The following is a 23201-nucleotide window of genomic DNA, read 5'->3' as shown; positions in this document are numbered from 1 at the left end:
AAGGGTGAGTATAGTAATAAACACTTATAACCTCACCACTCAGTAGCATTAAGCAGGGTTGTAAAACTGAGATTATTATAAGCTATATACTAAACCCTTGTCTCAAAACAGGAGGGATTGGGCTATACAAAAAGCATTTAAGCTATTCTGATAAGTCTAGGGTTGCTAGTTGGAATAAAAGTGGTATTGAAATAACAACTTGATATACTGCCTACCTGTTACGCACCTAGAAGACAGGTTTTGAGTCAGTAATATCCTGAGAATGCATTAGCCAAGCAGGAAGCCCAATAGTCCTCCAGACAGGGAACAGTAGTCATATTAAGAGTCTAAGATTATTTTTACCATAGTCTCACGAAGCTACTAGGTACTTTCGTGTTCAGTAATAGATAAACTCAACTTCAGACATGCTTAACGTGAGGCACCTCAGAGACATCAAGGTAGAAGACATGTAAGTAGATATTGGAGAGTGTACTGCTCAGAGGATAAGGTACACCTGTAGAGGATGCCAAGAAGGGTCAGGTAGAAGGTGAAGGAGAGTGAGCTACTTTAAAGGGAAAAAAGCATTTAGTAGTCATGGACTACTGAAAAGTTAAGTCAGATTGGAACTTAAGACTATGCAGCAGCACACTTGAGAATGAGTTATCACTGTATACTCACCTGTTGACAGAGGTGAATGGAATAAATGTAACCCATATATACCCATCTGCTCCTCTTCAAAATCTACACAGAATGAGAAGAAAACTTAAGGTAGTTGATCTTATAAGACAAAACTAAACAGGAAGTTTTTTTCTACCCTCCCAAAAAGAAGTTCTTACCTGGTGCTGGTATTAAGGCCGATGATGTAAGTAAAACGAAAACTTCTCTATCTTCTAAGCACTTGACAATTGCCTTAAACATTAAAAAACAAACAAACAACAAACATATGAAAGATTTTTTTCTTCCCTCTTCTGGGAACACTACTGTAGACTAGGGGGATTAATGCATGCTAATAAAAAAATTGAAATATAAGTGTCTAACAAGCAGACCTTTAAGGCAGAAGCAATAGAGTTCTAATCTATTATTCTGTCAAGAAACAATAAAAAGACCTTAAGAAAAACTTTGTATTTTTTATAGTCAGAAATATAAATAGATCAGCAAGACACAGAAGTAACCTGAGATACAGGGGGATGAAAATGTTAGACTGTAATTAAGACAGTATGTGCGTGTGTGTGTGTCTGTGTGTGTGTCTCTGTGTGTGTTCTCAGCCAGTCCTGGGGCTTGAGATCAGGGCCTTAATGCCGTCCCTGGGCCTCTTTGTGCTCAAGGCTAGCACCTGACCACTTGAGCCACAGCAACACTTCTGGCTTTTTATGTGTAGTTTATTGGAGATAGAGTCTCATGGACTTTCCTGCCCAGGCTGGCTGTAAACTACCACCCCGAGATCTCAGCCTCTCGAGTAGCTAGGATTATAGGCATGGGTCATCTGCACCTGGTTTGTCAATAAATATTAATAAAAATCCTTTCAGCAATGTCATCTAATTCTGACGGCAAACTCAGAAATCAATTTCTCAATTTAATAAAAAAATTACTATTTTAAAATGAATGGTTCTTACCAATTGCTTACTTTTAATATATTCTATTAGCTTATCTAAGTTGTCTCCTTGTTTATTTGACAGTTCCACCTCATACAAATCAAAGCACAAATCCTGGCAACAAACTGTAGGGAAACAAACAAACAAAACCCTTATTTTTAATATTACTTATATTTCAATCATTTCATAGGTTGTCAAAATGAAAAGAATTAGGAATACTGCTTAAAAACTCTTATCACAATATTCTTAATTATAAAACTTTAAATAATTACTTAAGAACAATGTTCTTTCTCATTTGCACTGAGACTCCTAGAGGTTTAACAAGACAAATAAATATCAAATAAATAAACATCAATGTTCCTTAAACTAAATGACCAAAATTTTCCTCTCATATTTTCTTCTTTCATTTGAATTTAAAAATATATACAGAAATAAAAACAATTAAGACCTGCTCTTCTTCAGAGTGTTTGAGTTCCCAGCTACTTTTAATACTGTTTATTCAATTCAGTATTCCATATTAAAGCTGGTCTTTTTTGGGGGGGGAGGGGGGCGTCCTGGGGCTTGGACTCAGGGCCTGAGCACTGTCCCTGCCTTCTTTTTGCTCAAGGCTAGCACTCTGCCACTTGAGCCACAGCGCCACTTCTGGCCATTTTCTGTATATGTGGTGCTGGGGAATTGAACCCAGGGCTTCATGTATACAAGGCAAACACTCTTGCCACTAGGCCGTATCCCCAGCCTCTAAAGCTGGTCTTTATCTTAGATCAAGCTATCTTTACAGTTTCTAGTTGGCTTCTAATGAACTAGAGAACATGGCAACTCTTGAGCTTTCTGGAAAGACCCTTAAGACACCAAGCTGAAGACATGTAGTGTACCACAATGTTTCAACAGACCTTTCTGCTCCAAGTAATTCTGTTTTCTAAAGGCAGCTTCTGGTAGTTTTTCTTTCAGAGAAGACACTTTCATTATGTATTTAAAATCTAGTTCCCGTGGTCTAAAAGAACAAAACAATTATCATCAACCAGTGTAATAAATACCAACGTTCTCTATGGCTTGATAATTCCATTTTTGAATGTATTTAGCAGCTACATTCTATAGTAGTGAGCTTTTCTTCTTTTTCATTTTACTCACAAAATTTTATTTACACATTTTCTCAGTAAGGTCTTCCTTTATACCTGGACTGCGATCCTCCTGTTTGCGCTCCCTCGCATAGGTAGAGTGATACTGCACCTAAACATTGTGCTTTCCTGAAGTTGGGATGACAGGGGGCTACCACCACATCTAGCCACACTGGTCGAGAGTCTCTCCAACTTTTCACCTTGGCTGGCACTGAACGACAATCTCCAATCTGATTCCCAACTAGCTAAAATGAACAGATTTGCGCTACCATGCTCAGCTCCTGCTGCTGCTTCCTTAAAAAGGCAAACAGGGCTGGGAATATGGCCTAGTGGTAGAGTGCTTGCCTTGTATACATGAAGCCCTGGGTTCGATTCCCCAGCACCACATATATAGAAAAAGCCAGAAGTGGTGCTGTGGCTCAATTGGTAGAGTGGTAGCCTTGCCAGGGACAGTGCTCGGGCCCTCAGTCCCAAATCCCAAGACTGGCACAAATAAATTTTAAAAAACAAACAGGCAAACAGAGCCAAGAAAACTACAAATGTGAGGAAGGGCACAAAATACACTTACAGTTGCGATGGAATCATTGTGCTATAAGTAGACCGAAGAGTTATATCACATAGCACACAACCTTGAACAATTAATTTTCCTTTCCACGGAGAGATGGGAGCTTTAAGAAATAAGGGTAGAAAGGAAACTATCTGTAAAAGAATATTTACTCAGAAATTTTTTTTTAAAGAATGCAGTAATTTCTTACCATCTAAACAGAGTTCAAATCTACAAAAGAAAAAGAAAAGAATATTATTTTAAGAGCAAGAGAAATACACCCAGCAAAAAAGCATGTATATTCATTACTTACATGCTTTCATAAGTTGGTGCTGCCATGGTTTTAGGTTCCCTGTATTGAAAAGCTACAATTAAAAAAGGACAGATTTGTCTAGGTCGACTAATAATAGTGTTGCCTGAAAGTTCATAGAAGTAACACTGAAAAAGAAAAAAGAGCATTCTTAGCAGTATGGAAACTGCACACACAGTAAGTTTATCTCAACCCCACTCAATCTTGAAACCTGACAAATTCAATTCAGAAATACATCTCAGGTATTATTTATTCATAGGTAATTTACCTGACTCAGTTCGAAGGCACGAAAATGGCTTGTCTTGTCAGAAACTTTGTTAGCATGTTTAGCCACATGGCAGTCATAGCCAGAAGATGGCCTAGTGTAGTTAACTGTGTAATTCTCAGATACAAACTTGACTTTTCCCTAGAATGAAAATATAAAAACTAATTAGCTTTCCTCAAATAGTAGTAACTTTAATTGTAGAATTCATTTAAGTGTAGTCTAATCGGATGCATTTTTGCCAGCAAATTGAATAAGAAAAATACTAGGAAAACTGACTTTAGGGCCAGTTTTAATTATCTTTAACCTTTTTTTAACAAACGTTTGGGTATCTTTCTGAGATGCATACCAATAACTTTTAACACAGTATCAAATAAATATATAAGCATCTCAAATTTATGAGAACAAATTTCTTATGAGAAAAACTGTATATAGCCCACTTTTATGATACACTGACTTGACTATCACAGAAAACAAATAAAATTTCTAAACATCAGTTTTCAAACTCAAGTATAAAACTAAATACAAATTATACATACGAGGGCTCAGTTAAGTCCATAAGGAACAAATATGTAGGAAAGTGCTTTGTGGAAGTTGGCTGTGACCAGTGAATGATCAGTACTACTTCACATTATAGACCTCTTCTTTCTAACCTCCTTTCTAACCTCAATGGTTAACGTTAAGTTTACTGAGACTGAGGGTCTCAGTGACAGAGTGCTTGTCTAATACAGGCAAGGCCCTGTATTTCCAGCAATGAAAAAAGGAAATGAATGTCTTTACCATATGCTGAAATATCATAATACAATAAAAGAAACTATTCATAATATAAAGTTTAAGAAGAATAATGTATAAGATTTCTTTAGGTTAAATCAATCCGCTTGAAAAACATCACAATGTCACATATATCAAGGGGGTACAGAAGTGTAGGCAACTTAAAATTATTCTAAGATGTATGTCGCAGCATTCTTTTTGTTTTTGGATCTCACTCTTCAGCTGAGGCTGGCCTGGAATTGTTCATCCTCTTGCCTCCTGAGTGTGGGCGTTGTAGGCAACTGCCACCACACCAGAAAATTACATTCTCAGAAGCAAGATTTTGTGTGTGTGTGTGAGTTAAAAATCCCTTCTTTATATGATCATCAAAGGCAATACTAAGAAACCAAAGAATGCTAATAGCTCTGTTTCAAGTAAACAACTCTATCTTTTCCCCATCAAGCATGTCATGGCATCAGGAATGATTCTTTTGTGAAATAACTAAGGAGAATGGAGAGCACAGGCAAAAAGTGAACAGCGATATCCAGCCAGACGGGGGAGTATGCGTGGACAAGAAACCACAAGTACAATCTAACACATGTAAAAAGATCAAATGCTTATTATCTGTGGTAACAGGGAGAAAAGAAGGATTAAGGAAGAAAAAAAGCAGGGACTGTACAACAAAGTAGTAGTACCTTTAATTCTCAGGGAATAAATGTTGAAACACAGAAATTCACACTTAAAAAAAAGTCAGGTTGGGCACCAATGGCTCATGCCTGTAGTTCTAACTACTCAGAAGGCTGAGGTCTCAACCTGAGGACTGTGTCTGATGCCAGCCCCTGGGACAGGGGAACGAGGACACCCATTGGCTCCAATTAAGCACCGCAAAGATGGAAGTGGTAGAATGCTAACCTTGGGGGGAAGGGTGTCGGCAGTTTGGGGTTTATAAACCAAAGAACTTAAGATAGTAAGGAAGCTAAAAGAAGACCAGAAGTAAGATTACAGAAAGCACCCCACCCCCATCCTTCTGAAATGAGAGCTCCTCTGTGCGGGTGAATATTCTAATTGAGCGATTTACTAAAAACTACCCTACTCAGGAGATTGACGATTTGTGAGATCACTGCTTGTGCTGTCTCATGAAGCTGTGAACAGGGCTGGGTATCTGAACGAGGAAGAAAATGAAGACTTATTTTAACCACTTCAGACAAGGCACGCTGTTTTCTAAGGTTCTGTTTTACAGCCATGATCACTGATTGTAGAAGCAACTACTTGCTTTAGTTTTTCACTTTTAAAAACATGAATTTCCTAGACATCAGTGAGAGGAATTTCTCAGTAGATAATTTTTATTACTTTGAAGCTTCATTTAAAAATATGTTCACAAACCTATGTTTTGTTTTTAAAGAAGCTGGGTACAGTGGCTCATACCTGTCACGCAAACTACTTGGAGGCAGAGATTGGGAGGATGGAGGTTCAAGGCCAGCTCAGATAAAACTTAGTAAGACCCCATGCCAATCAAATAAGCAGAGCCCGGTGGTGTGTACTTGTGATTCCAGCTCTGCGTTAGATCATGGGTAGGAGGATCAAGGTCTAAAGTTGGCTTTGGGTAAAAACTCAAGGCCATCTGAAAAATAAGTGAAAAGGGCTGAGGGTGTGGCCCAAATGGTACACTTGCCTAGCAAGTACAAAGCTGAGTTCAAACTTCAATATTGCAAAAAAGGAAAATACAGTATCTTTTTTTCCCCTGAGTTCTGATAGGAATCTTAGGAGATAAGAACTATGACTAATAATGTACAAAGAAATTTAGGCTGACAAACTTCAATTTTTAAAATTACATAAAAGCACATGTGGGTTTTACCTTAATTATATTAAAAATTACAATATAACCAGATTTCCCATGATACCATGGTCTTGGATGAAGATAGTCTGAATATTTGGAAACATATACACCTATAAAAGTATAAAACATAGATTAATTTACAGTTAAAAAACATTATCTACCCAAATACAATTTACATGTAACAAAAGAAAAATACAGGAGAGAACTATGCAAGATCAAGACTCACTGTATTCATAGTCTGATTTAACGGAAACTACTCTCTATCACTACTTAAAACTTAAAAAAAGGGAATCATAACATTTAAACAGTAACACTACCCCAAAAAACAAAAGTCCATTAAAAAATGCTTTGACATCATTTACCGTGTGTATGTGGAGTGTGGGGGAGGAAGAGGGCTGAGGGCTTGAACTCAGGGCCCCAGCTGCTGTCCTTGGGCTCTTTTGCTCAAGGCTAGCACTCTACCACTTTGAGCCACAGTGCTGCTTCCAGTTTTTGAGTGGTTAATTGGAGACAGGCGTCTCACAGAGACGTTTCTGCCTGGGTGCCTGGGCTGTGAACCACGATCCTCAGACCTCAGCCTCCTGAGTGGCGAGGATGCAGGTGTAAGCCGCCAGCACCTGGCTCATTTACCTTTAAAAAAAGTCACTATTGGGGCTGGGAATATGGCCTAATGGCAAGAGAGCTTGCCTCGTATACATGAAGCCGTGGGTTCGATTCCCCAGCGCCACATATATAGAAAATGGCCAGAGTGGCGCTGTGGCTCAAGTGGCAGAGTGCTAGCCTTGAGCAAAAAAAGAAGCCAGGGACAGTGCTCAGGCCCTGAGTCCAAGCCCCAGGACTGGCAAAAAAAAAAAAAAAACACACAAAAAAAACACAAAAAACAGAAACTTGAAAGTAAAGGATATCTGACAACCACTTTTCTACTTGGGCACATTGAAAAGGGACAAAAAGTATCACCTCCTTAGAACTATCTATCTTTTCTTCTATTTTTCTGTCTGTATAATCATCCAACCAAAAAGCTTGATAATCCGACTCAATATATAGTTCAAAAAAATATCAGAAAGCCGTCTTTATCAGATGCACCAAGAGCTTACTGTATAACAGGTTTCTGGGCAGTGATAAAAGTAAACAAAACAAGGTTCCTGCCTCTATAAAGACAGAGTTATACTTCTTTTCTCTACTTCAGTCACATCATAGGCCAAAATACAGTAGACATTTAAATATATGTCAAACTATGTTGTTTATATGTGAAGGTACAAATGGAAACAATCAGCAGTATGTATACAGAACTTGAAAAACACAGAAATGTTAATACATTTGAGCAAGAAGTTCTTTAGATGGAGAATAAATCCTATATAGACAAATGAATGAAAATACAGAAGTCTAAAAAAATCATAAATTATTTAGGACATACATAGGCCACAGTGTTGGGCACTGAGGCAGAAAAAGAAAAGTTATTAGATGAAAGTCTTGGTATGACTTGATGCTTAGACTTCATACTTATAGAGCAGAAAAACCACCAAAAGTTTCAAGCAGCAGATGTGTCCATTAGAGAGGAGAGGCTGTAACTAAAGTCATTTAGAAAGCAACTGCAGGCTGTTAAGAATCTGAGAAAGGAATCTGAACAAGATAGTAGCAGAAGCTGGGCACACGGGGGCCCACACTTGTAATCCTAGCTATCAGGAGACTGAGCTCTAAGGGTCGGTTGGAAGCCAGCCCAGGGCAGGAAAGTCCATGAGACTCCTATCTCCAATACACTACTTATGGCAATAAATCTGTGATCAGAACCCTAGCCTATAATTAGGAAAGTAAGTTACTCAAAAGGACAGTCCTGGTCATACAGGCAAAATTGTTAAATATTTTCAATATACTTCTTAAATTACAAAGCCCCACATTAACAAAAAGCTTTACTATTACACACAGAACTATCCACCTCAATACAAGCCAAAACCTGTTGGGGTCAGCTGTGCCTTTAAGGGGCCACAGCTGACTTTGGCCTCCCCTTCCTGCCTTTAACAGGAAGAGAAGCCCTGCTCCTGGGGCGAGCACATGTATAATGGAGGGGTAACCCAGGGGCCCATCCTTGGGGGGCTGGGCCTCCCCCCCAAAGGAGGTCCCCTGACCTCACTTGATGGACAGCCCTCTGTGACCAATCTGCAATCCCTCTCTTGTGCTCGCCCTCAGGGGTATATCTGAGGGGCTCCTCATTTGAATAAACAGAAGCCCTAGAGGTTTTCTCGGAGGCCCCATGCGCCCATGTCTTCCTTGGGCTGGCGGGCAAGGGGTTCTCGCACCCACACGCGAACGGAGGCACCAGGGACCCCGCTCCCGCATCAGAACCCTACGGGCCGGGGGGGACGTGAGAGAGTAGGCATGGATCCCCTGCAGAATAGAGAGATAAGCCCAGGACCCCTCCCCACGTGTTGGGGAGGGATAGAGCTAGCCCGGCAATTTATAGCCCAACAAAAACCTATAAAATATAGAGATAGTAGTATTCTATCATCAACCTCAGCATGGGTTTATGAAGATGTTCTTGTCAGGAACAGCTCAGCTTTTGAGTTTACACTCCACTAAAGCCAGCTTCTCAAACATTATAAAATCATGATTGTAAGAATTATTTTGGTAGCAATTTAAATTGCTGTCAAAAAATTAAAATTGGGCTGGGGATATAGCCTAGTGGCAAGAGTGCCTGCCTCGGATACACGAGGCCCTAGGTTCGATTCCCCAGCACCACATATATAGAAAAAACGGCCAGAAGCGGCGCTGTGGCTCAAGTGGCAGAGTGCTAGCCTTGAGCGGGAAGAAGCCAGGGACAGTGCTCAGGCCCTGAGTCCAAGGCCCAGGACTGGCCAAAAAAAAAAAAAAATTAAAATTGCTACAAAAAATTCAATGTTACTTTTTGCTCAGGGTTAGCACTCTGCCACTTGAGCCTCAGCACCACTTCTGGCCTTTTCTATATATGCGGTGCCGAGAAATTGAACCCAGGGCTCTGTGTATGCGAGGCGAGCCCTCTACCACTAAGCTATGTTCCCAGCCTTGGAGATTTTTTTTTTTTATGTTGGGAATTTAATGTTTTTCTTTCAAAAGGTGGGCAAGAATTTAGCCAAGACCTAATCCTTTCCAGTCCTGAACTCTATATCCTATAGAACCTAGCACTGCTAAACATCTTCTTCAGTTGAGATCCCTTTGGTAATGTGTCAAACTCTACCTCCAAATTCTCCATGCAATGGACTGCTCTTGTTTCTTTTCCATTCTATACCATCATCCATCTCCCTACACCGGGTCCCATTACTGACTTAAAAGTTCTGTTCTTTTGCCATCTTCTCCTATAGTATCATTAATAACAATGATGTGACTTCAAGTAATTTCTCACCTTTGCCCTGGTTCTGGTTGGTCCCTTTTCTGTTTCAGAAGCACTAATGAGAAGCTTATTTCTAGAGTGTAACTCATAAAATAGTACTATTACTAATAAATTACTTGGTACAATTTCCTGAACTAATTATAAAGTCTCAGTCCTCACACCAACTCTACAAAATAGCCTAATCTATTTTCCAAATGAGACAGCTGAAATTTGAAAAACTGTTGTGTTCTTTTTTTGCCAGTCGTGGGCCTTGGACTCAGGGCCTGAGCACTGTCCCTGGCTTCTTTTTTTGCTCAAGGCTAGCACTCTGCCACTTGAGCCACAGCGCCACTTCTGGCCGTTTTCTATATATGTGGTGCTGGGGAATGGAACCCAGGGCTTCATGTATACAAGGCGAGCACCGTTGCCACTAAGCCATATTGCCAGCCCTAATTGTGTTCTTAACTATTACATCACTCACCTTTCTTAACTCATTAGCAACTCCAAGCAATCTGCTTCTCTTCTTGTGTTTTTTTTCTACTAATATCATTATGGCTTTTGGAATCTTGTATTTGATCCTTCTCTCTCTTATTCCCTACTCTTCACATTTCACAGTTAAGTTTGATCAGTTCTACTTACTTAGTTTCTATTTGTACTACCATTATGATAGTTAAAAAGAAATCCTGAAGACAGTACTAAATAATTGGCACTGAAGTAAGTTTCAGACTCAAAATTCTAAAGTTCTAGCTCTAAAAATTATGTTTGACAATAATGAAACTAGCTTTCAATATTTCTTAAGGAATTAACTATCAGTTCATCAAGTAAAAGAAGAGATTCTCTTCTTCCTTACAGACTCACCTTTGGCAGGATCACCAAGCGTGGTAACAGTACTGCTGCCAACACAGAGTCCACGTTGACATATCAATTTTGCCTTTAAACAAAAGACACTATTTTGCTTATCACCAGTCTTGGGATAAGCGAATGAAACAGTGGCTACACAAATCTAAAAATGTTAAAATACAAAACCTGTTTACCTATGTTCATGGCACAAAGCAAGCTCATACAACTGTCTTTTGATTAATGACCCAAAGACTATGACAAGCTTTTTACCATAAAAATGTCATTGGAAAAAACCCAACAAATTAAACAAGGTCATAGTTAAATATTCTCTTGAACGTTGTTTTATAACTATTTAACTTGAAAGTGTCTTTTTTAGTGTAAGCTCATGGCATATTTTAATCAAATACTGCTTGATCCTTATAAGCCTTTAATACAACCTACATAGTTACTTATAAATTATTATTATTTTTCTTTTTGCCAGTCCTGGGCCTTGGACTCAGGGCCTGAGCACTGTTGCTGGCTTCTTTCTGCTCACTCTGCCACTTGAACCACAGCGCCACTTCTGGCCATTTTCTATATATGTGGTGCTGGGGAATTGAACCCAGGGCTTCATGTATATGAGGCAAGAACTCTTGCCACTAGGCCATATTCCCAGCCCTATAAATTACTTTTTAATATCAACATAAATTTTGCTGATAGATCCCTACCTTCTTAGAAACTTTGCAGACATAAAGTGGTTTCCTTCTACTCCAGTTTAAACAAAGGTAATAACAGAAATGTTCAGTCTTCAAACAATTAATTAGCATACTGGATAAGAAATGTTCATCTTATCCTCAAAACCATGTAATTTAAACAATGAATACTGGAAAAATGTCCATTCATTCAAGGCCATTAAAATTGTGGTAATATAAATTGTGGCTTATGTAAATGTAACCCCTCTGTATACCACTTTTTTGGGGTGGGGGTGGGGTGGTCCTAGGTCTTGAACCTCTCTGTGCTCAAGGCTCAAGTTCTATCACTTGAGCCACAGAGCCATGTCCGGCTTTTTCTGTTCATACAGTACCAAGGAATCGAACTCAGGGCTTCATGGATTCTAGGCAAGCACTCTACCACGAAGTCACATTTCCAGCCCTGTATACCACTTTTATAATTACCATTTTAAAAATGGTAGTAATGAAAGAAGCCCATATTAATGTAAACTGCACAAAAAAACTTGAGGTTTTTTTGTTTGTTTTTGGTCAATTACAGGACTTAACTCAGTGCCTGGGTGCTGTCCCTGAGTCTAGGGCTCTACCACTTTGAGCTCACCAATTCCAGCTTTCTGGTGGTTAATTGGAGACAACGGTTTCATGGATTGTTCTTGCCTGGGCTGGCTTCAAACTGTGATCCTCAGATCTCATTCTCTTGAGTAGCTAGCATTACAGGCTAGAAACTTAGGTGAGAAACTATGTAAAGTTGTAAAATTAAATCTGTTTCATGATTAGCTTTTAGTATTACTTATAATGCCACTACACTAAGTAAAAATACTGGTCTTTCTACAAACTCATAAAACTGAAATCAATATTTAAGTCTAACAATATCATTAATTTTATACAATGTAATTCTCTTACCTGATTTTCAGTTTCAAGCAGAAAAAATCCATAAGTTTCTTGAAGTTCTTCCTCAGTATAATTACTTGTTTGTTTTTGTTGGTAAAAAGCTTTGTACTGCATAAAGAAGAATAACTATATGTTATAAATATACTGTTTTCTCTTGCTAGTTTGTAAGAACTAATTTGTAAAAATCTATTTTGGCTTTTAAATACATATATTTAAACACAGACATATACACACATGCATGCACACAGACATGTTTACTTAGTGAACATATTCTTTTTTTTCATTTCTGTATTGTCAAAGTGATGTACAGAAGGGTTACAGTTTCATATGTAAGAAGGCAGTGAGTATACTTCTTATCCAACTACTTACCTCCTCGTCATTTCCCTCTCCCCTCCATGAGTTGTACAGTTGGTTTACACCATATGGTTTTGTAAGTACTGCTGTTGGCATTGGTTTGTTTTTTTATCCTTTGTCTCTCGATTTTGGTATTCCCCTTTCCTTCCCTAGTTCCAATACACACATATATAGTATCCAGGGTGCTAAAACCAGTTACGGTGATATCAGGGGTCTAGTCTCTACTATGTATTATCTCCAAAGTAACCATCTCCAAGGATCTTTTATCTGAAAAAATGATAGCTAAGAAATGATCTTAAAGCTGGGTACCTGGTGGTTCACACATGTAATCCTAGCAATTCGGGAGGCTGAGATCCAACAATTATAGTTCAAAGCCAGTCGAGGCAGGAAAGTCTGAGACTTCTCTCCCATTAGCAAGCAAAAGAGCTGGACTGACTAGAGTAGCTCAGTGGCAGAGCACCAGCTGTGAGCAAACAGGCTGGGACTGGAAGGCCCTGAGTTCAAGTGCTAGTATTTTACAAAAAAGTTCTTAAACTTGGGCTTATATATAAAAAATAATGAATCTATTTTTCTTGAAACTACAATAAGACTAATTCAGAGACACAATGAGTACCAAGTACCTCACCTCATTTAAGAAAAAGTCATTCTTCACAAAAGTCACGTGACTGTACTGAAACCCATGCTCAGATGCAGAATCCAAGTAAGAAGTATGGAGAATTGAAACCGCCCTCTGGAAGAGAGAATCTGAACTCAGAGACACCGTCTGAAAAACTGTAAAATACAAGCAAAAATAATGTCACTGTTTAAGATAACCAAAGATGGAGTTAAGCAGCACATATTAATATTCAATATCTTATTGCTTTCCTGTATGACATACGACTATGTGAAAGACGTCTCATGTAAAAAAAAAAACACGCACAAATTATAACTGAGGATGGTATTAGCACAGAAACTAAAATATGCACTGCCATACTCTTAAGCATGTTGGATTAAAGCTGTGCATGCTATTAAGGTACATGCAATTCTAGTATTAAGGTACTGGTCAGCAATTGCTTGGGCCAGTGTTTCTCATGCTTAGTTTTTTGGGGGTTTTCGCCTAATCTATGCCATGTTCTGGTAAAGCTGCCCTTTCCAATTTCCTGTCAAATTCCCAAGTAAATCTGTTAGGTTTCTTCTAAGGGACCTACTATTTAATCACCTTCCAAACACAACAGAAATCGTTTTATTTCTACTGTTTCCCTGCAGCCAAGAGTCCAGAGCTTTACCCTCTGTGGCTTGTATTATAACTTTTTTTACTTCACAAAATTACACCACATTTTTTTTCTTGGGTGGTGCTAGGGTTTTGAACTCAGTCAAGGATATTACTGCTTAAGCCACATCTCTAGCCCTGGGTCTTGATTTTGGATAGTCTTGGACTGAATCTCCCTATTTACATTTCTGGATAGACCACTGAATGCAGTTTTTTAATGGTCTTACAATTTGAGGAGGGCCTGAGCTGGTCTCCAACTGTAATCCTTTCTGCCTCAGCCTCCTGAGAAGCTAGAATTGCATACGTGCGCCATCATACCCAGACCATTTGTTTAAAAAGTGCTTTCACCTGTCCATACTCTCATACTATTTCCAGAGATTATAATATGCCCACCTTCTGAAAGGTATGTCTCCTATGTTTCCTAACAGAATATTCACCAGAATCAGCAATTCTCTGTATTTTTTGGTATTTTTTCCCTTCAGCAAGAACTGTCTTATTAGTTTTATTACCAATATAGCATTTAACCATTTGAACTGTTTGCTTTCTTCTATTATTTCTAAATAGCAAGAATAAAATCACACAGCACTAGAATGTTTGGTCACATGGTACAAATAAGTATATTAATAAGCTTTTCTACTTTCATTCAAGCTCTTCCAATTGCATTGAAGTTCAAATGTTCAGGATAGAAATCATTTTAATAAAAATTACCTTCTGAACAAGACATAAGAGTTATCTGCTAACTAAAATTAGACTATCAAGGAAATGCATATAATCTTTTCAAGTAAACTTCATTTGGACTGTTCTAATAGTTATAAGAATATTTCTTTTGGGAGTGGGGATGCTGAGGCTTGAACTCAGGGCTTGGTCACTGCCCTTGAGCTTCTCTTGCTCAAGGCTAGTGCTCTACCACTTGAGCCACAGCTCTACTTTAGGTGCTTCTTTATTTTGGGTGTTTTTTTTTTTTGGAGGGGGGAGGTAGTTTATCAGAGGTAAAGGCCTCACAGACTTTCTTGCTCAGGCTAGTGTCGAACTGTGATCCTCAGATCTCATCCTGCTGAGTTGTTTAGGATTACAGATGTGAACCACCAGTGCCTGGCTCAAGAATTTTTTTTTAAGTCATTTAATAAATTTCCTAGCATCGGGCTGGGGATATGGCCTAGTGGCAAGAGTGCCTGCCTCGTATACATGAAGCCCTGGGTTCGATTCCCCAGCACCACATATATAGAAAACGGCCAGAAGTGGCGCTGTGGCTCAAGTGGCAGAGTGCTAGCCTTGAGCAAAAAGAAGCCAGGGACAGTGCTCAGGCCCTGAGTTCAAGCTCTCCAAATGACCAAAAATAAAATAAAAATTCCTAGCATCAAGACAGATATAAATAGAAGGGAAGAAAGGAAAATGGATGAAGCACTGTAAGGATTTGATGAAGCTAGAATGCCTATCTATACATTTTAATTTTTACTTGTCCTTTTGTTCAGTTTCACTTTCTCCTTAAATGCCAGTGCCAGCAAAGTGAGCTAGCACAAGGTGTACACCGCTAGTCCCAGCTACCCTGAAGGCTGGGCAGAAGGCACTTGTGACCAGGGGCTCAGGGCCTGCCAGGGACTCCAGCTCAAAAAAAAAAAAGACAATGTGAATAGATTCAAATAAAACATCAATGATGTCAATGTTACAGTTTTTAAAGCTGTATGATTTGAAGCAGAATGGAAACCTATCTGGTTTCAAAGCCTATGCTCTTTCAATTCCCTCTGCTAGTCAAACACAAACCAAAATTCCTTTAGAAGTTATGGTTTAGAGGGCTGGGAATATGGCCTAGTGGTAAAAGTGCTCGCCTAGTGGGGTGGGTTCCTCAGCACCACATAAATACAAAAAGGCCAGAAGTGGCGCTGTGGCTCAAGTGGTAGAGTGCTAGCCTTGAGCAAAAAGAAGCCAGGGACAGTGCTCAGGCCCTGAGGCCAAGGCTCAGGACTGGCAAAAAAAGAAAAGAAAAAAAAGTTATGGTTTAGGGAAATTTCTATTGTTATTTATAAAGATAATTTTCAAACACCTAAGGCTCAATATTTGAGAAGCATGTTCACAGTTGAAATAGAAGTAGTTAAAAAGAGGACAGCTCTGAAAAGAAAGATCAGTATTACTGGTATCTCCAGGTTTTCTGAGATGTTACTAGATACGCATGGGTTTCTAAATTTGGGAAGTGCTGAGAACCATTTATCTCCTCATATTTGAAAAGATCATGTACAATGGAAACTGTCAAAGTGGCAGTAGTGCTGTGGTTCAACGTGGTAGTGTGCTAACTTTGAGCAAAAAAAAAAAGCTCAGGGACAGTGCCCAGGCCCTGAATTCAAGCCCCACAACCAACAAAAAATAAAAATAAAACAAATGGGAAATGAATGGCAAAATATATTTTTTTTGTACTTACATGTGTTCAATCCCAAAACTATGTACTTATGACTAAAAATGTTCTCCCCTTTAGGCCAACACTCTTAAGGAGTAGGGCATTTACAGAAGGTAATGCTTGTCACAGGCACTGGTGCTCATACCTGCAACCCTACTTATTTAGGAGGCTGGGTTCAGAGGATCATACTTGGAAGTCAACCGAGGCAAAAAAGTCTAGACTTTTTCTGTGTGTGCTTTTCTTGGTGGTGAACTGGAGTCTCTACTTTCCTGCTCAGGCAGGTTTCAAACCAGAATCCTCAGATCTCAGTCTCCTAATAGCTAAGACTATAGCAGGAGCCACCAGTGGTTGACTTATGATGTTTTGACTTTAAAAATACATAAAAATAGGGGCTCAAAAGAATACAGAGACAGGGTGTAAGATATCACAAGAAATGTACACACTGCCCTACTATGTAACTGTACTCTTTTTGCACAACACCTTGTCAAAAATTTTGTGTTTAATTAATAAATAAATTACAAAAAAAAGAATACAGAGAGTTATCTAGAAATAAGGAGACGAACCATAAACAATGGTTAAATCAGTTGTTACTGAGGCTGGGAAGGAGGGAAAGGTGAACTAAATTATATTCTAACAAGTGCGTTTATTCTACCATTTAAAATATCTCAATTCAGGTTGAGCAACAGGTACTTGGGAAGCTGAGCATGGGAGGACTGAAGTTCAAGGCCTGCTTGAGCAGAAAAGTTTGAAAGACTCCTTTATAACCTACAGTTGGGTACAGTAGCAAGCACCTGTAATCCTAAACTACACGGAAAGCTGAGATTTAAAAAAAAAAAAAAAAAGATTTGTGGTTGTAGGTCAGCCCAGCAGAAAATGTCTGATTCTACTTCATACCTATAATCACAGCAATGCCAGGGAAACCTAAAATAGGCAGACAGTGGTCCAGGTGCTTGCCTGGGTGGACAGTGAGACCCTATCTCAAAAATAATGAGTGAAAAAACACCAGAGCTGAGGCGTGGCTCGTGGTAGAACACCTGCTTAGCATACATGTATAAACCTGAGTTCAAATCCTCAGGATCGAAAAAAAAGAAGCTTTAAAATTTTTTAAGTTAAAGAACGAAATGTGAAGTAGTCATGGCAACACACGCCTCTAATCCCACCACCTTAGCGTGAGCAGCAAGAGAATGGACAGCACAGGCCAGCATAAGCAGTGAAGTGGGATGTGGTCTCTAAATAAATAGAGTCAAAAGAATACAAATAGAGAAATGTAACTTTTCTGAACTCAATCAAATACCAATTTTAAAATGATTACAAAAGTTGTAGCTACTAGAAATTACCATTAAAAAAACAAATCTTGTTTCACACCACTGAAACTAAATCTCTTAATAATTCTAGTTTAGGTTCATTTGTAATAACTTACAGCACTTAATTTAATACCTACTGTCTTCTGATAGAATCCTTCTATTATTGTTCTCTAAGACTGAATGTAAGGGTGGTTTTAATTCATCACATAGACACCTAGAATTGTTGACATGGTCCTTTTCTTTGTTAATGTCATAAATGCTAAAAAGAAAGAAAAAAATGGATGAGAATGTTGAAAGGGGTCTCACTGACCAAGATGCATTGTATTCATAAACTGCTTTGTTGAATGGCAACTCCTTTGCACAGCTACCTAAAATAAAAATGTTATAAAATATATAACACTCTAAAAAAGAAAAGAGAAAAACTGATTCAATTTATAACCTATCTACTATCTAAACAAATGTTTACCAAGTAATTATGAATAAATCTATAGTGCTCATTTTTCTCCTTTAGTGAATCTCACAGCCAAGTACTGAATTTGCTCTATGAACAGTAACTTAGTTTGCAATACTTTTTCAAGAAGCTCAATCCTAATGAGAAATTTTATATGGAGAAATAAATTATGTTCATAGGAATCACTTTTCCATACCTGAAAAAAAATTCAAAATAAAAAGTAGAGATTATAAAACCATATCTTTATAATACTTGGTGGAAAATTTTTTTTAAAAGGTAGAATTTAAAATTTTGAACTCCAAATTAAGTGTATCAATTCACATGGTTTAAGTATTTGTGATGACTAATGGAGAAACAAGTTAAAACAGCTCAGTAGAGGGCTGGGGATATAGCCTAGTGGCAAGAGTGCCTGCCTCGGATACATGAGGCCCTAGGTTCGATTCCCCAGCACCACATATACAGAAAAAAAAAACGGCCAGAAGCGGCGCTGTGCCTCAAGTGGCAGAGTGCTAGCCTTGAGCAAAAAGAAGCCAGGGACAGTGCTCAGGCCCTGAGTCCAAGGCCCAGGACTGGCCAAAAAAAAAAAAAAAAACCAGCTCAGTAGAAAATGGAGACGAATGTGAAAATACTACAAATGTACAGAATTATCTAGAACCAAATACAGTGGGTACATAATGACATAACCAAGTCATTGAGCTGAAGATTAAGTCAAGAAAGGCAAATTTTGAAAACTGAGATATTTAAATAGTGAAGTGGCCATGTAAAGAAATGAGCTATTTTTTATGTTTCTAAGTAGCAGTAGTATGAGCAAATATAATCCATTAAAGGAATGTAGGTAATTTATTTTTAAAGTAGAATACAAGCAAAGAGATTAAAATCAATTTTCAGATTGTATTATAAACTTTACAGTTAGAATTTTATAGTACTGTATTTCTAAGTAATTACTTGTACATTGTGTTTTTTTACAATACATCATGTATAGTTTTAGAATACATTTTCCCCCAAAGAACTTGAGATAGAAGTGTGCATGTGTACACATATATGACTCTTTACAAGTAAATTGCTATCAATTAAGCAAATAAGGCTATGTCAAGAAGGAAAAATTAAATTAGGAATCAAGAGACAAGGATGCTAGTGTAGGCTCTACCACTTATTTGCTCTGGGACCTCAGAGTGCCAATGCCATCAACTGCTTTTCCAAATATCACTATTTGTGTAGGCTTGATATGATCTCATGCTTCAGGAGAATTAGAGTGTTTGTGTGAGAGAATTTTAATTAAGCTCCTATTAAGTTTATCCTAATTCTACTACCTAGAGTTTTAGGAACAGACCATATACAACACAATCTGGCCAATGAGAGGTGAACAAAACATTCATAGTCGGGATTCTAGGAGAGCATTCTTATAAAAAGGGCCAGGAGGAAAAGTTACCCTCTCCTTGCTTGAACCTTTATCTGAAGACATGTTGCTTGGAACTTGTAATCAAGTTGAGATTGTTGATGAGTCAATACACTGAAGGCAGAACTAAACAGATAGAATGAATCTGGATCCTTGAGGAAATCCTTATAGAATGAATCTGGATCCTTGGTGAAATCCTTAAACGGCTGAATCTAGAGCTGCCCTAACTCTGAACTTTTTGATACACAAAATAATGTATGCTCTTTAATGTTTATTTGTAGCTGAGAACACTCTCACAGGAAAAAAAAATTAGTTAGAAATTGCTTGGGTTGTTGGAGTGCCAGTAAGAATAGAAACATCATCTAGGCATCCACTAGGCAAGGCAAAGTTTACTTCTGCAGAAAGGTGCTGCCATCAGCCAAAAATCTGGCAAGCAAGCACAGAGCGGGCAGGCTGCTCCCTTTCTCTCCCTAATGCAGCAGAACCTGCCCCTCTGTCGGAATTATGAGCTCAGGTTCACAACCTGCTCATGACCGGCTAATATGAAGAGGATGGAATGTACCCAATTTAAATACTTCGTTTTAAATAGTTATAAAGTGACTTTGTTATAAAAGACAAGATATATAAAAGATGAGATCAACAGTACACACACAAAAAAATCTCTCAAACTCTCCCCTACTAGAATAATCTGAGTATGCCTTAATTCATCTTCAAAACGTACACTCCTCTGCTACTTTCTTGAACAATCTGAGATGTATCCTAATTTCCAGTCCATTTTGGAACAATCAGTTAAGACAAAACCTTACACTTAAAACATCCTTCCTTATCCCAAAGAACTTGGTCTTTCCCTTTTTTACTTGCTGATATTGTCTTAGAATAATCAAAACAAGAGCCAAGTAAGCCATCAGGTCAAAGCAGATAGTTTTGATGACTTTTTTTTCATTCTACTGGGTACAGAAGAGTTTTCATAAAACATTAAATTTATTACCACAGAGAAACACGGACAGACCAAACTCATAAAAGTTAAAATCTAGCTGGGCAGTGTTGACTCACACCTGTAATCCTAGCTACTCAGGTGGGTGAAATCTGAGGATTGTGGTTTGAAGCCAGCCTGGGCAGGAAACTCCCTGAGACTCTCATCTCCAACAAACAACTCAAAAACAAACAAACAAACAAAGGCAGGAAGTAGTGCCAAGGCTCAAGTGGGTAGAGCATTTGCCTTAAAAGAAGCTCAAGGACAGTGCTCAGCCCTAGAGTTCCAGCCTCAAGAGAAGAGTACGGGGAAAAAGCTGAATGAAAAATTTTACTCTCCCCCCCATACAAAAAAAAAATAAAATTCATTTAAAAAAGTTCTCTAATGTGCAAACGTTTAAATATGTGCCAGTCAAGTTCATGTACAAAAGGAATGAAAGTACTCCTGTTATTATTTGAAGTGCAATTCATTTGGAATCACTATTCTACATCCAAAGATGATCTCTGCGGATTATGGAGACACTGGCCTGCAATCCCAGCACGGGGGGGGGGGGGGGGGGGGGCTGAAGCAGGCGAATCCTGGGTGTGAGGCCACCCCTGTAGATCGACACATACAGGTCTCTCTCTCTCTCTGGCAGGCATCTGACAGCGGGATACGATCTAGTAAGAGCCAGGAATGAAGACGCTCAGTGAACCCTGAAGAACCACACGTGTAGAGTCCACTATCACCTGGTTTCGGCAGCGGGGATCTGACTGGGCGCTGCCCCCGTCAAGGCTTCAGTCTCAAACACCCTGAAGCCTCCTGCCAGGTAGGACACCGCACAGAGTCGGTCCATCCTCAAAGTCCTGGCGCCCAGCGTCCCGGAGCGAGCGCTCTCATAGGTGAACCCAAGGAGCCGTCCTCCAGGGGTCCTCGGGACTCTCTCCACCGCTTCCGAGAGACAGGGGCCTCTCCTCTCCTTACCCCATGGCGATGGGGGAGGGGGCTCTGCGCAACCAGCAGCCCTACCGGGCCCCCTCCCGCCCAGCCCGCAGGGCGGCCCGGGCAGGCCAGCACCGGAAGCCGGTGCCCGGTGCTGGGCACGGGGCAAGAGGCGCCTTTTGAAAGTCAACGAGGGTGGGTGGTGCGGACTCGGGCGCTCCGCGAGCTGCCCGCCCCCCGCCCCCCCTCCAGCACTGCCCGTTCAGAGCCCGAAGGCAGACTCCATCCACCGCCAGCCGGGCGCCCCGGGGCCCCACGGACGGGACGGGCTCTTGTGTTACTTTCCCCTCGGCAACACGCCGTTTTCTTCAGCATTCTGTCCGCAGTGAAGGTGGGCTTCACCATAGTGACTGGAGACTTAAATCTACGCCCACCGAAGACCTATTGAATACGAGTCCCAACGCGCCGTCCACCCTCAAGAGGCGGGTCCCAGGACACCTTTCCTTCAGACTCGCAGCACCACGTGTTCCTGGGATTTTAACGTACCTGGTCCACTTGCTAAGTGAAACCTTACCCAGGAGATCTCATGAGTCACCGCCACTGCTGTCCAGAAGACACACAGGACGCTTTGAGACACACTAAGACACACGGGACGCTTTGAGACACACTAAGACACACGGGACGCTTTGAGACACACTAAGACACACGGGACGCTTTGAGACACACTAAGACACACGGGACGCTTTGAGACACACTAAGACACACGGGACGCTTTGAGACACACTAAGACACACGGGACGCTTTGAGACACACTAAGACACACGGGACGCTTTGAGACACACTAAGACACACGGGACGCTTTGAGACACACTAAGACACACGGGACGCTTTGAGACACACTAAGACACACGGGACGCTTTGAGACACACTAAGACATGGGACGCTTTGAGACACACTAAGACACACAGGACGCTTTGAGACACACTAAGACACATGGGACGCTTTGAGACACACTAAGACACACGGGACGCTTTGAGACACACTAAGACACGGGACGCTTTGAGACACACTAAGACACACAGGACGCTTTGAGACACACTAAGACACACGGGACGCTTTGAGACACACTAGGACACACGGGACGCTTTGAGACACACTAAGACACACGGGACGCTTTGAGACACACTAAGACACGGGACGCTTTGAGACACACTAAGACACACAGGACGCTTTGAGACACACTAAGACACACGGGACGCTTTGAGACACACTAGGACACACGGGACGCTTTGAGACACACTAAGACACACGGGACGCTTTGAGACACACTAAGACACACGGGACGCTTTGAGACACACTAAGACACACGGGACGCTTTGAGACACACTAAGACACACGGGACGCTTTGAGACACACTAAGACACACGGGACGCTTTGAGACACACTAAGACACACAGGACGCTTTGAGACACACTAAGACACACAGGACGCTTTGAGACACACTAAGATACACAGGACGGTTGAGACACACTAAGACATACAGGATGCTTTGAGACACACTAAGATACACAGGACGCTTTGAGACACACTAAGTGAATGAATAATTATGCACATGCTTTATGTGCTATTTTAAAGGGAATCTCACTACCTAGGGAAGAGGAACTGACTTTAAAAAGGTTTTAGGAGGCTGGGCACCGGTGGCTCTGCTCCTGTAATCCTGGCTACTCAGGAGGCTGAGCTCTGAAGATGGAGGTTCCAAATCAGCCTGGGCAGAGAGGTACACGAGGGTCATCCCCCATTAACCACTCAAACACCAAAGCGGCGCTATGGCTCAAAGTGGGAGAGCCTTGAGCAAAAGAGCTCAGGGACAGCACCTGCGTTCAAGCCCCATGACTGGCAAAAAAAAGATTTCTTTTTGGAGACTATTAAGTAAAATGAATGACACAGTGTGGTATAACTTTGTCTTTTAACATTGTATCTTGGTTACTTTTGGGTTT

At 40.1% G+C, this 23201-nt stretch overlaps 1 protein-coding gene across 1 annotated transcript in view; it reads right to left on the bottom strand.

The window, feature by feature from the left end:
* Tasor2 (transcription activation suppressor family member 2) overlaps positions 1 to 23201 on the bottom strand; it is a 55137-nt gene that overhangs the window by 26204 nt on the left and 5732 nt on the right. Inside the window, exons 3-15 of the mRNA XM_048368010.1 lie at positions 17601 to 17722; positions 13147 to 13292; positions 12180 to 12275; positions 10588 to 10660; positions 6408 to 6499; positions 3809 to 3946; positions 3544 to 3668; positions 3442 to 3461; positions 3255 to 3354; positions 2462 to 2562; positions 1593 to 1696; positions 816 to 888; positions 658 to 720 (exon numbers count right to left, since the gene is read on the bottom strand). Coding sequence (XP_048223967.1) covers positions 658 to 720; positions 816 to 888; positions 1593 to 1696; positions 2462 to 2562; positions 3255 to 3354; positions 3442 to 3461; positions 3544 to 3668; positions 3809 to 3946; positions 6408 to 6499; positions 10588 to 10660; positions 12180 to 12275; positions 13147 to 13292; positions 17601 to 17722 — 1253 coding nt within the window. The remainder of the gene's footprint in view (positions 1 to 657; positions 721 to 815; positions 889 to 1592; positions 1697 to 2461; positions 2563 to 3254; positions 3355 to 3441; positions 3462 to 3543; positions 3669 to 3808; positions 3947 to 6407; positions 6500 to 10587; positions 10661 to 12179; positions 12276 to 13146; positions 13293 to 17600; positions 17723 to 23201) is intronic.

The sequence above is a fragment of the Perognathus longimembris genome, chromosome 18 (assembly GCF_023159225.1).
Source record: "Perognathus longimembris pacificus isolate PPM17 chromosome 18, ASM2315922v1, whole genome shotgun sequence".
Classification (NCBI taxonomy): Eukaryota; Metazoa; Chordata; class Mammalia; order Rodentia; family Heteromyidae; genus Perognathus; species Perognathus longimembris.
This window is presented reverse-complemented; position numbering and strand designations above follow the sequence as displayed.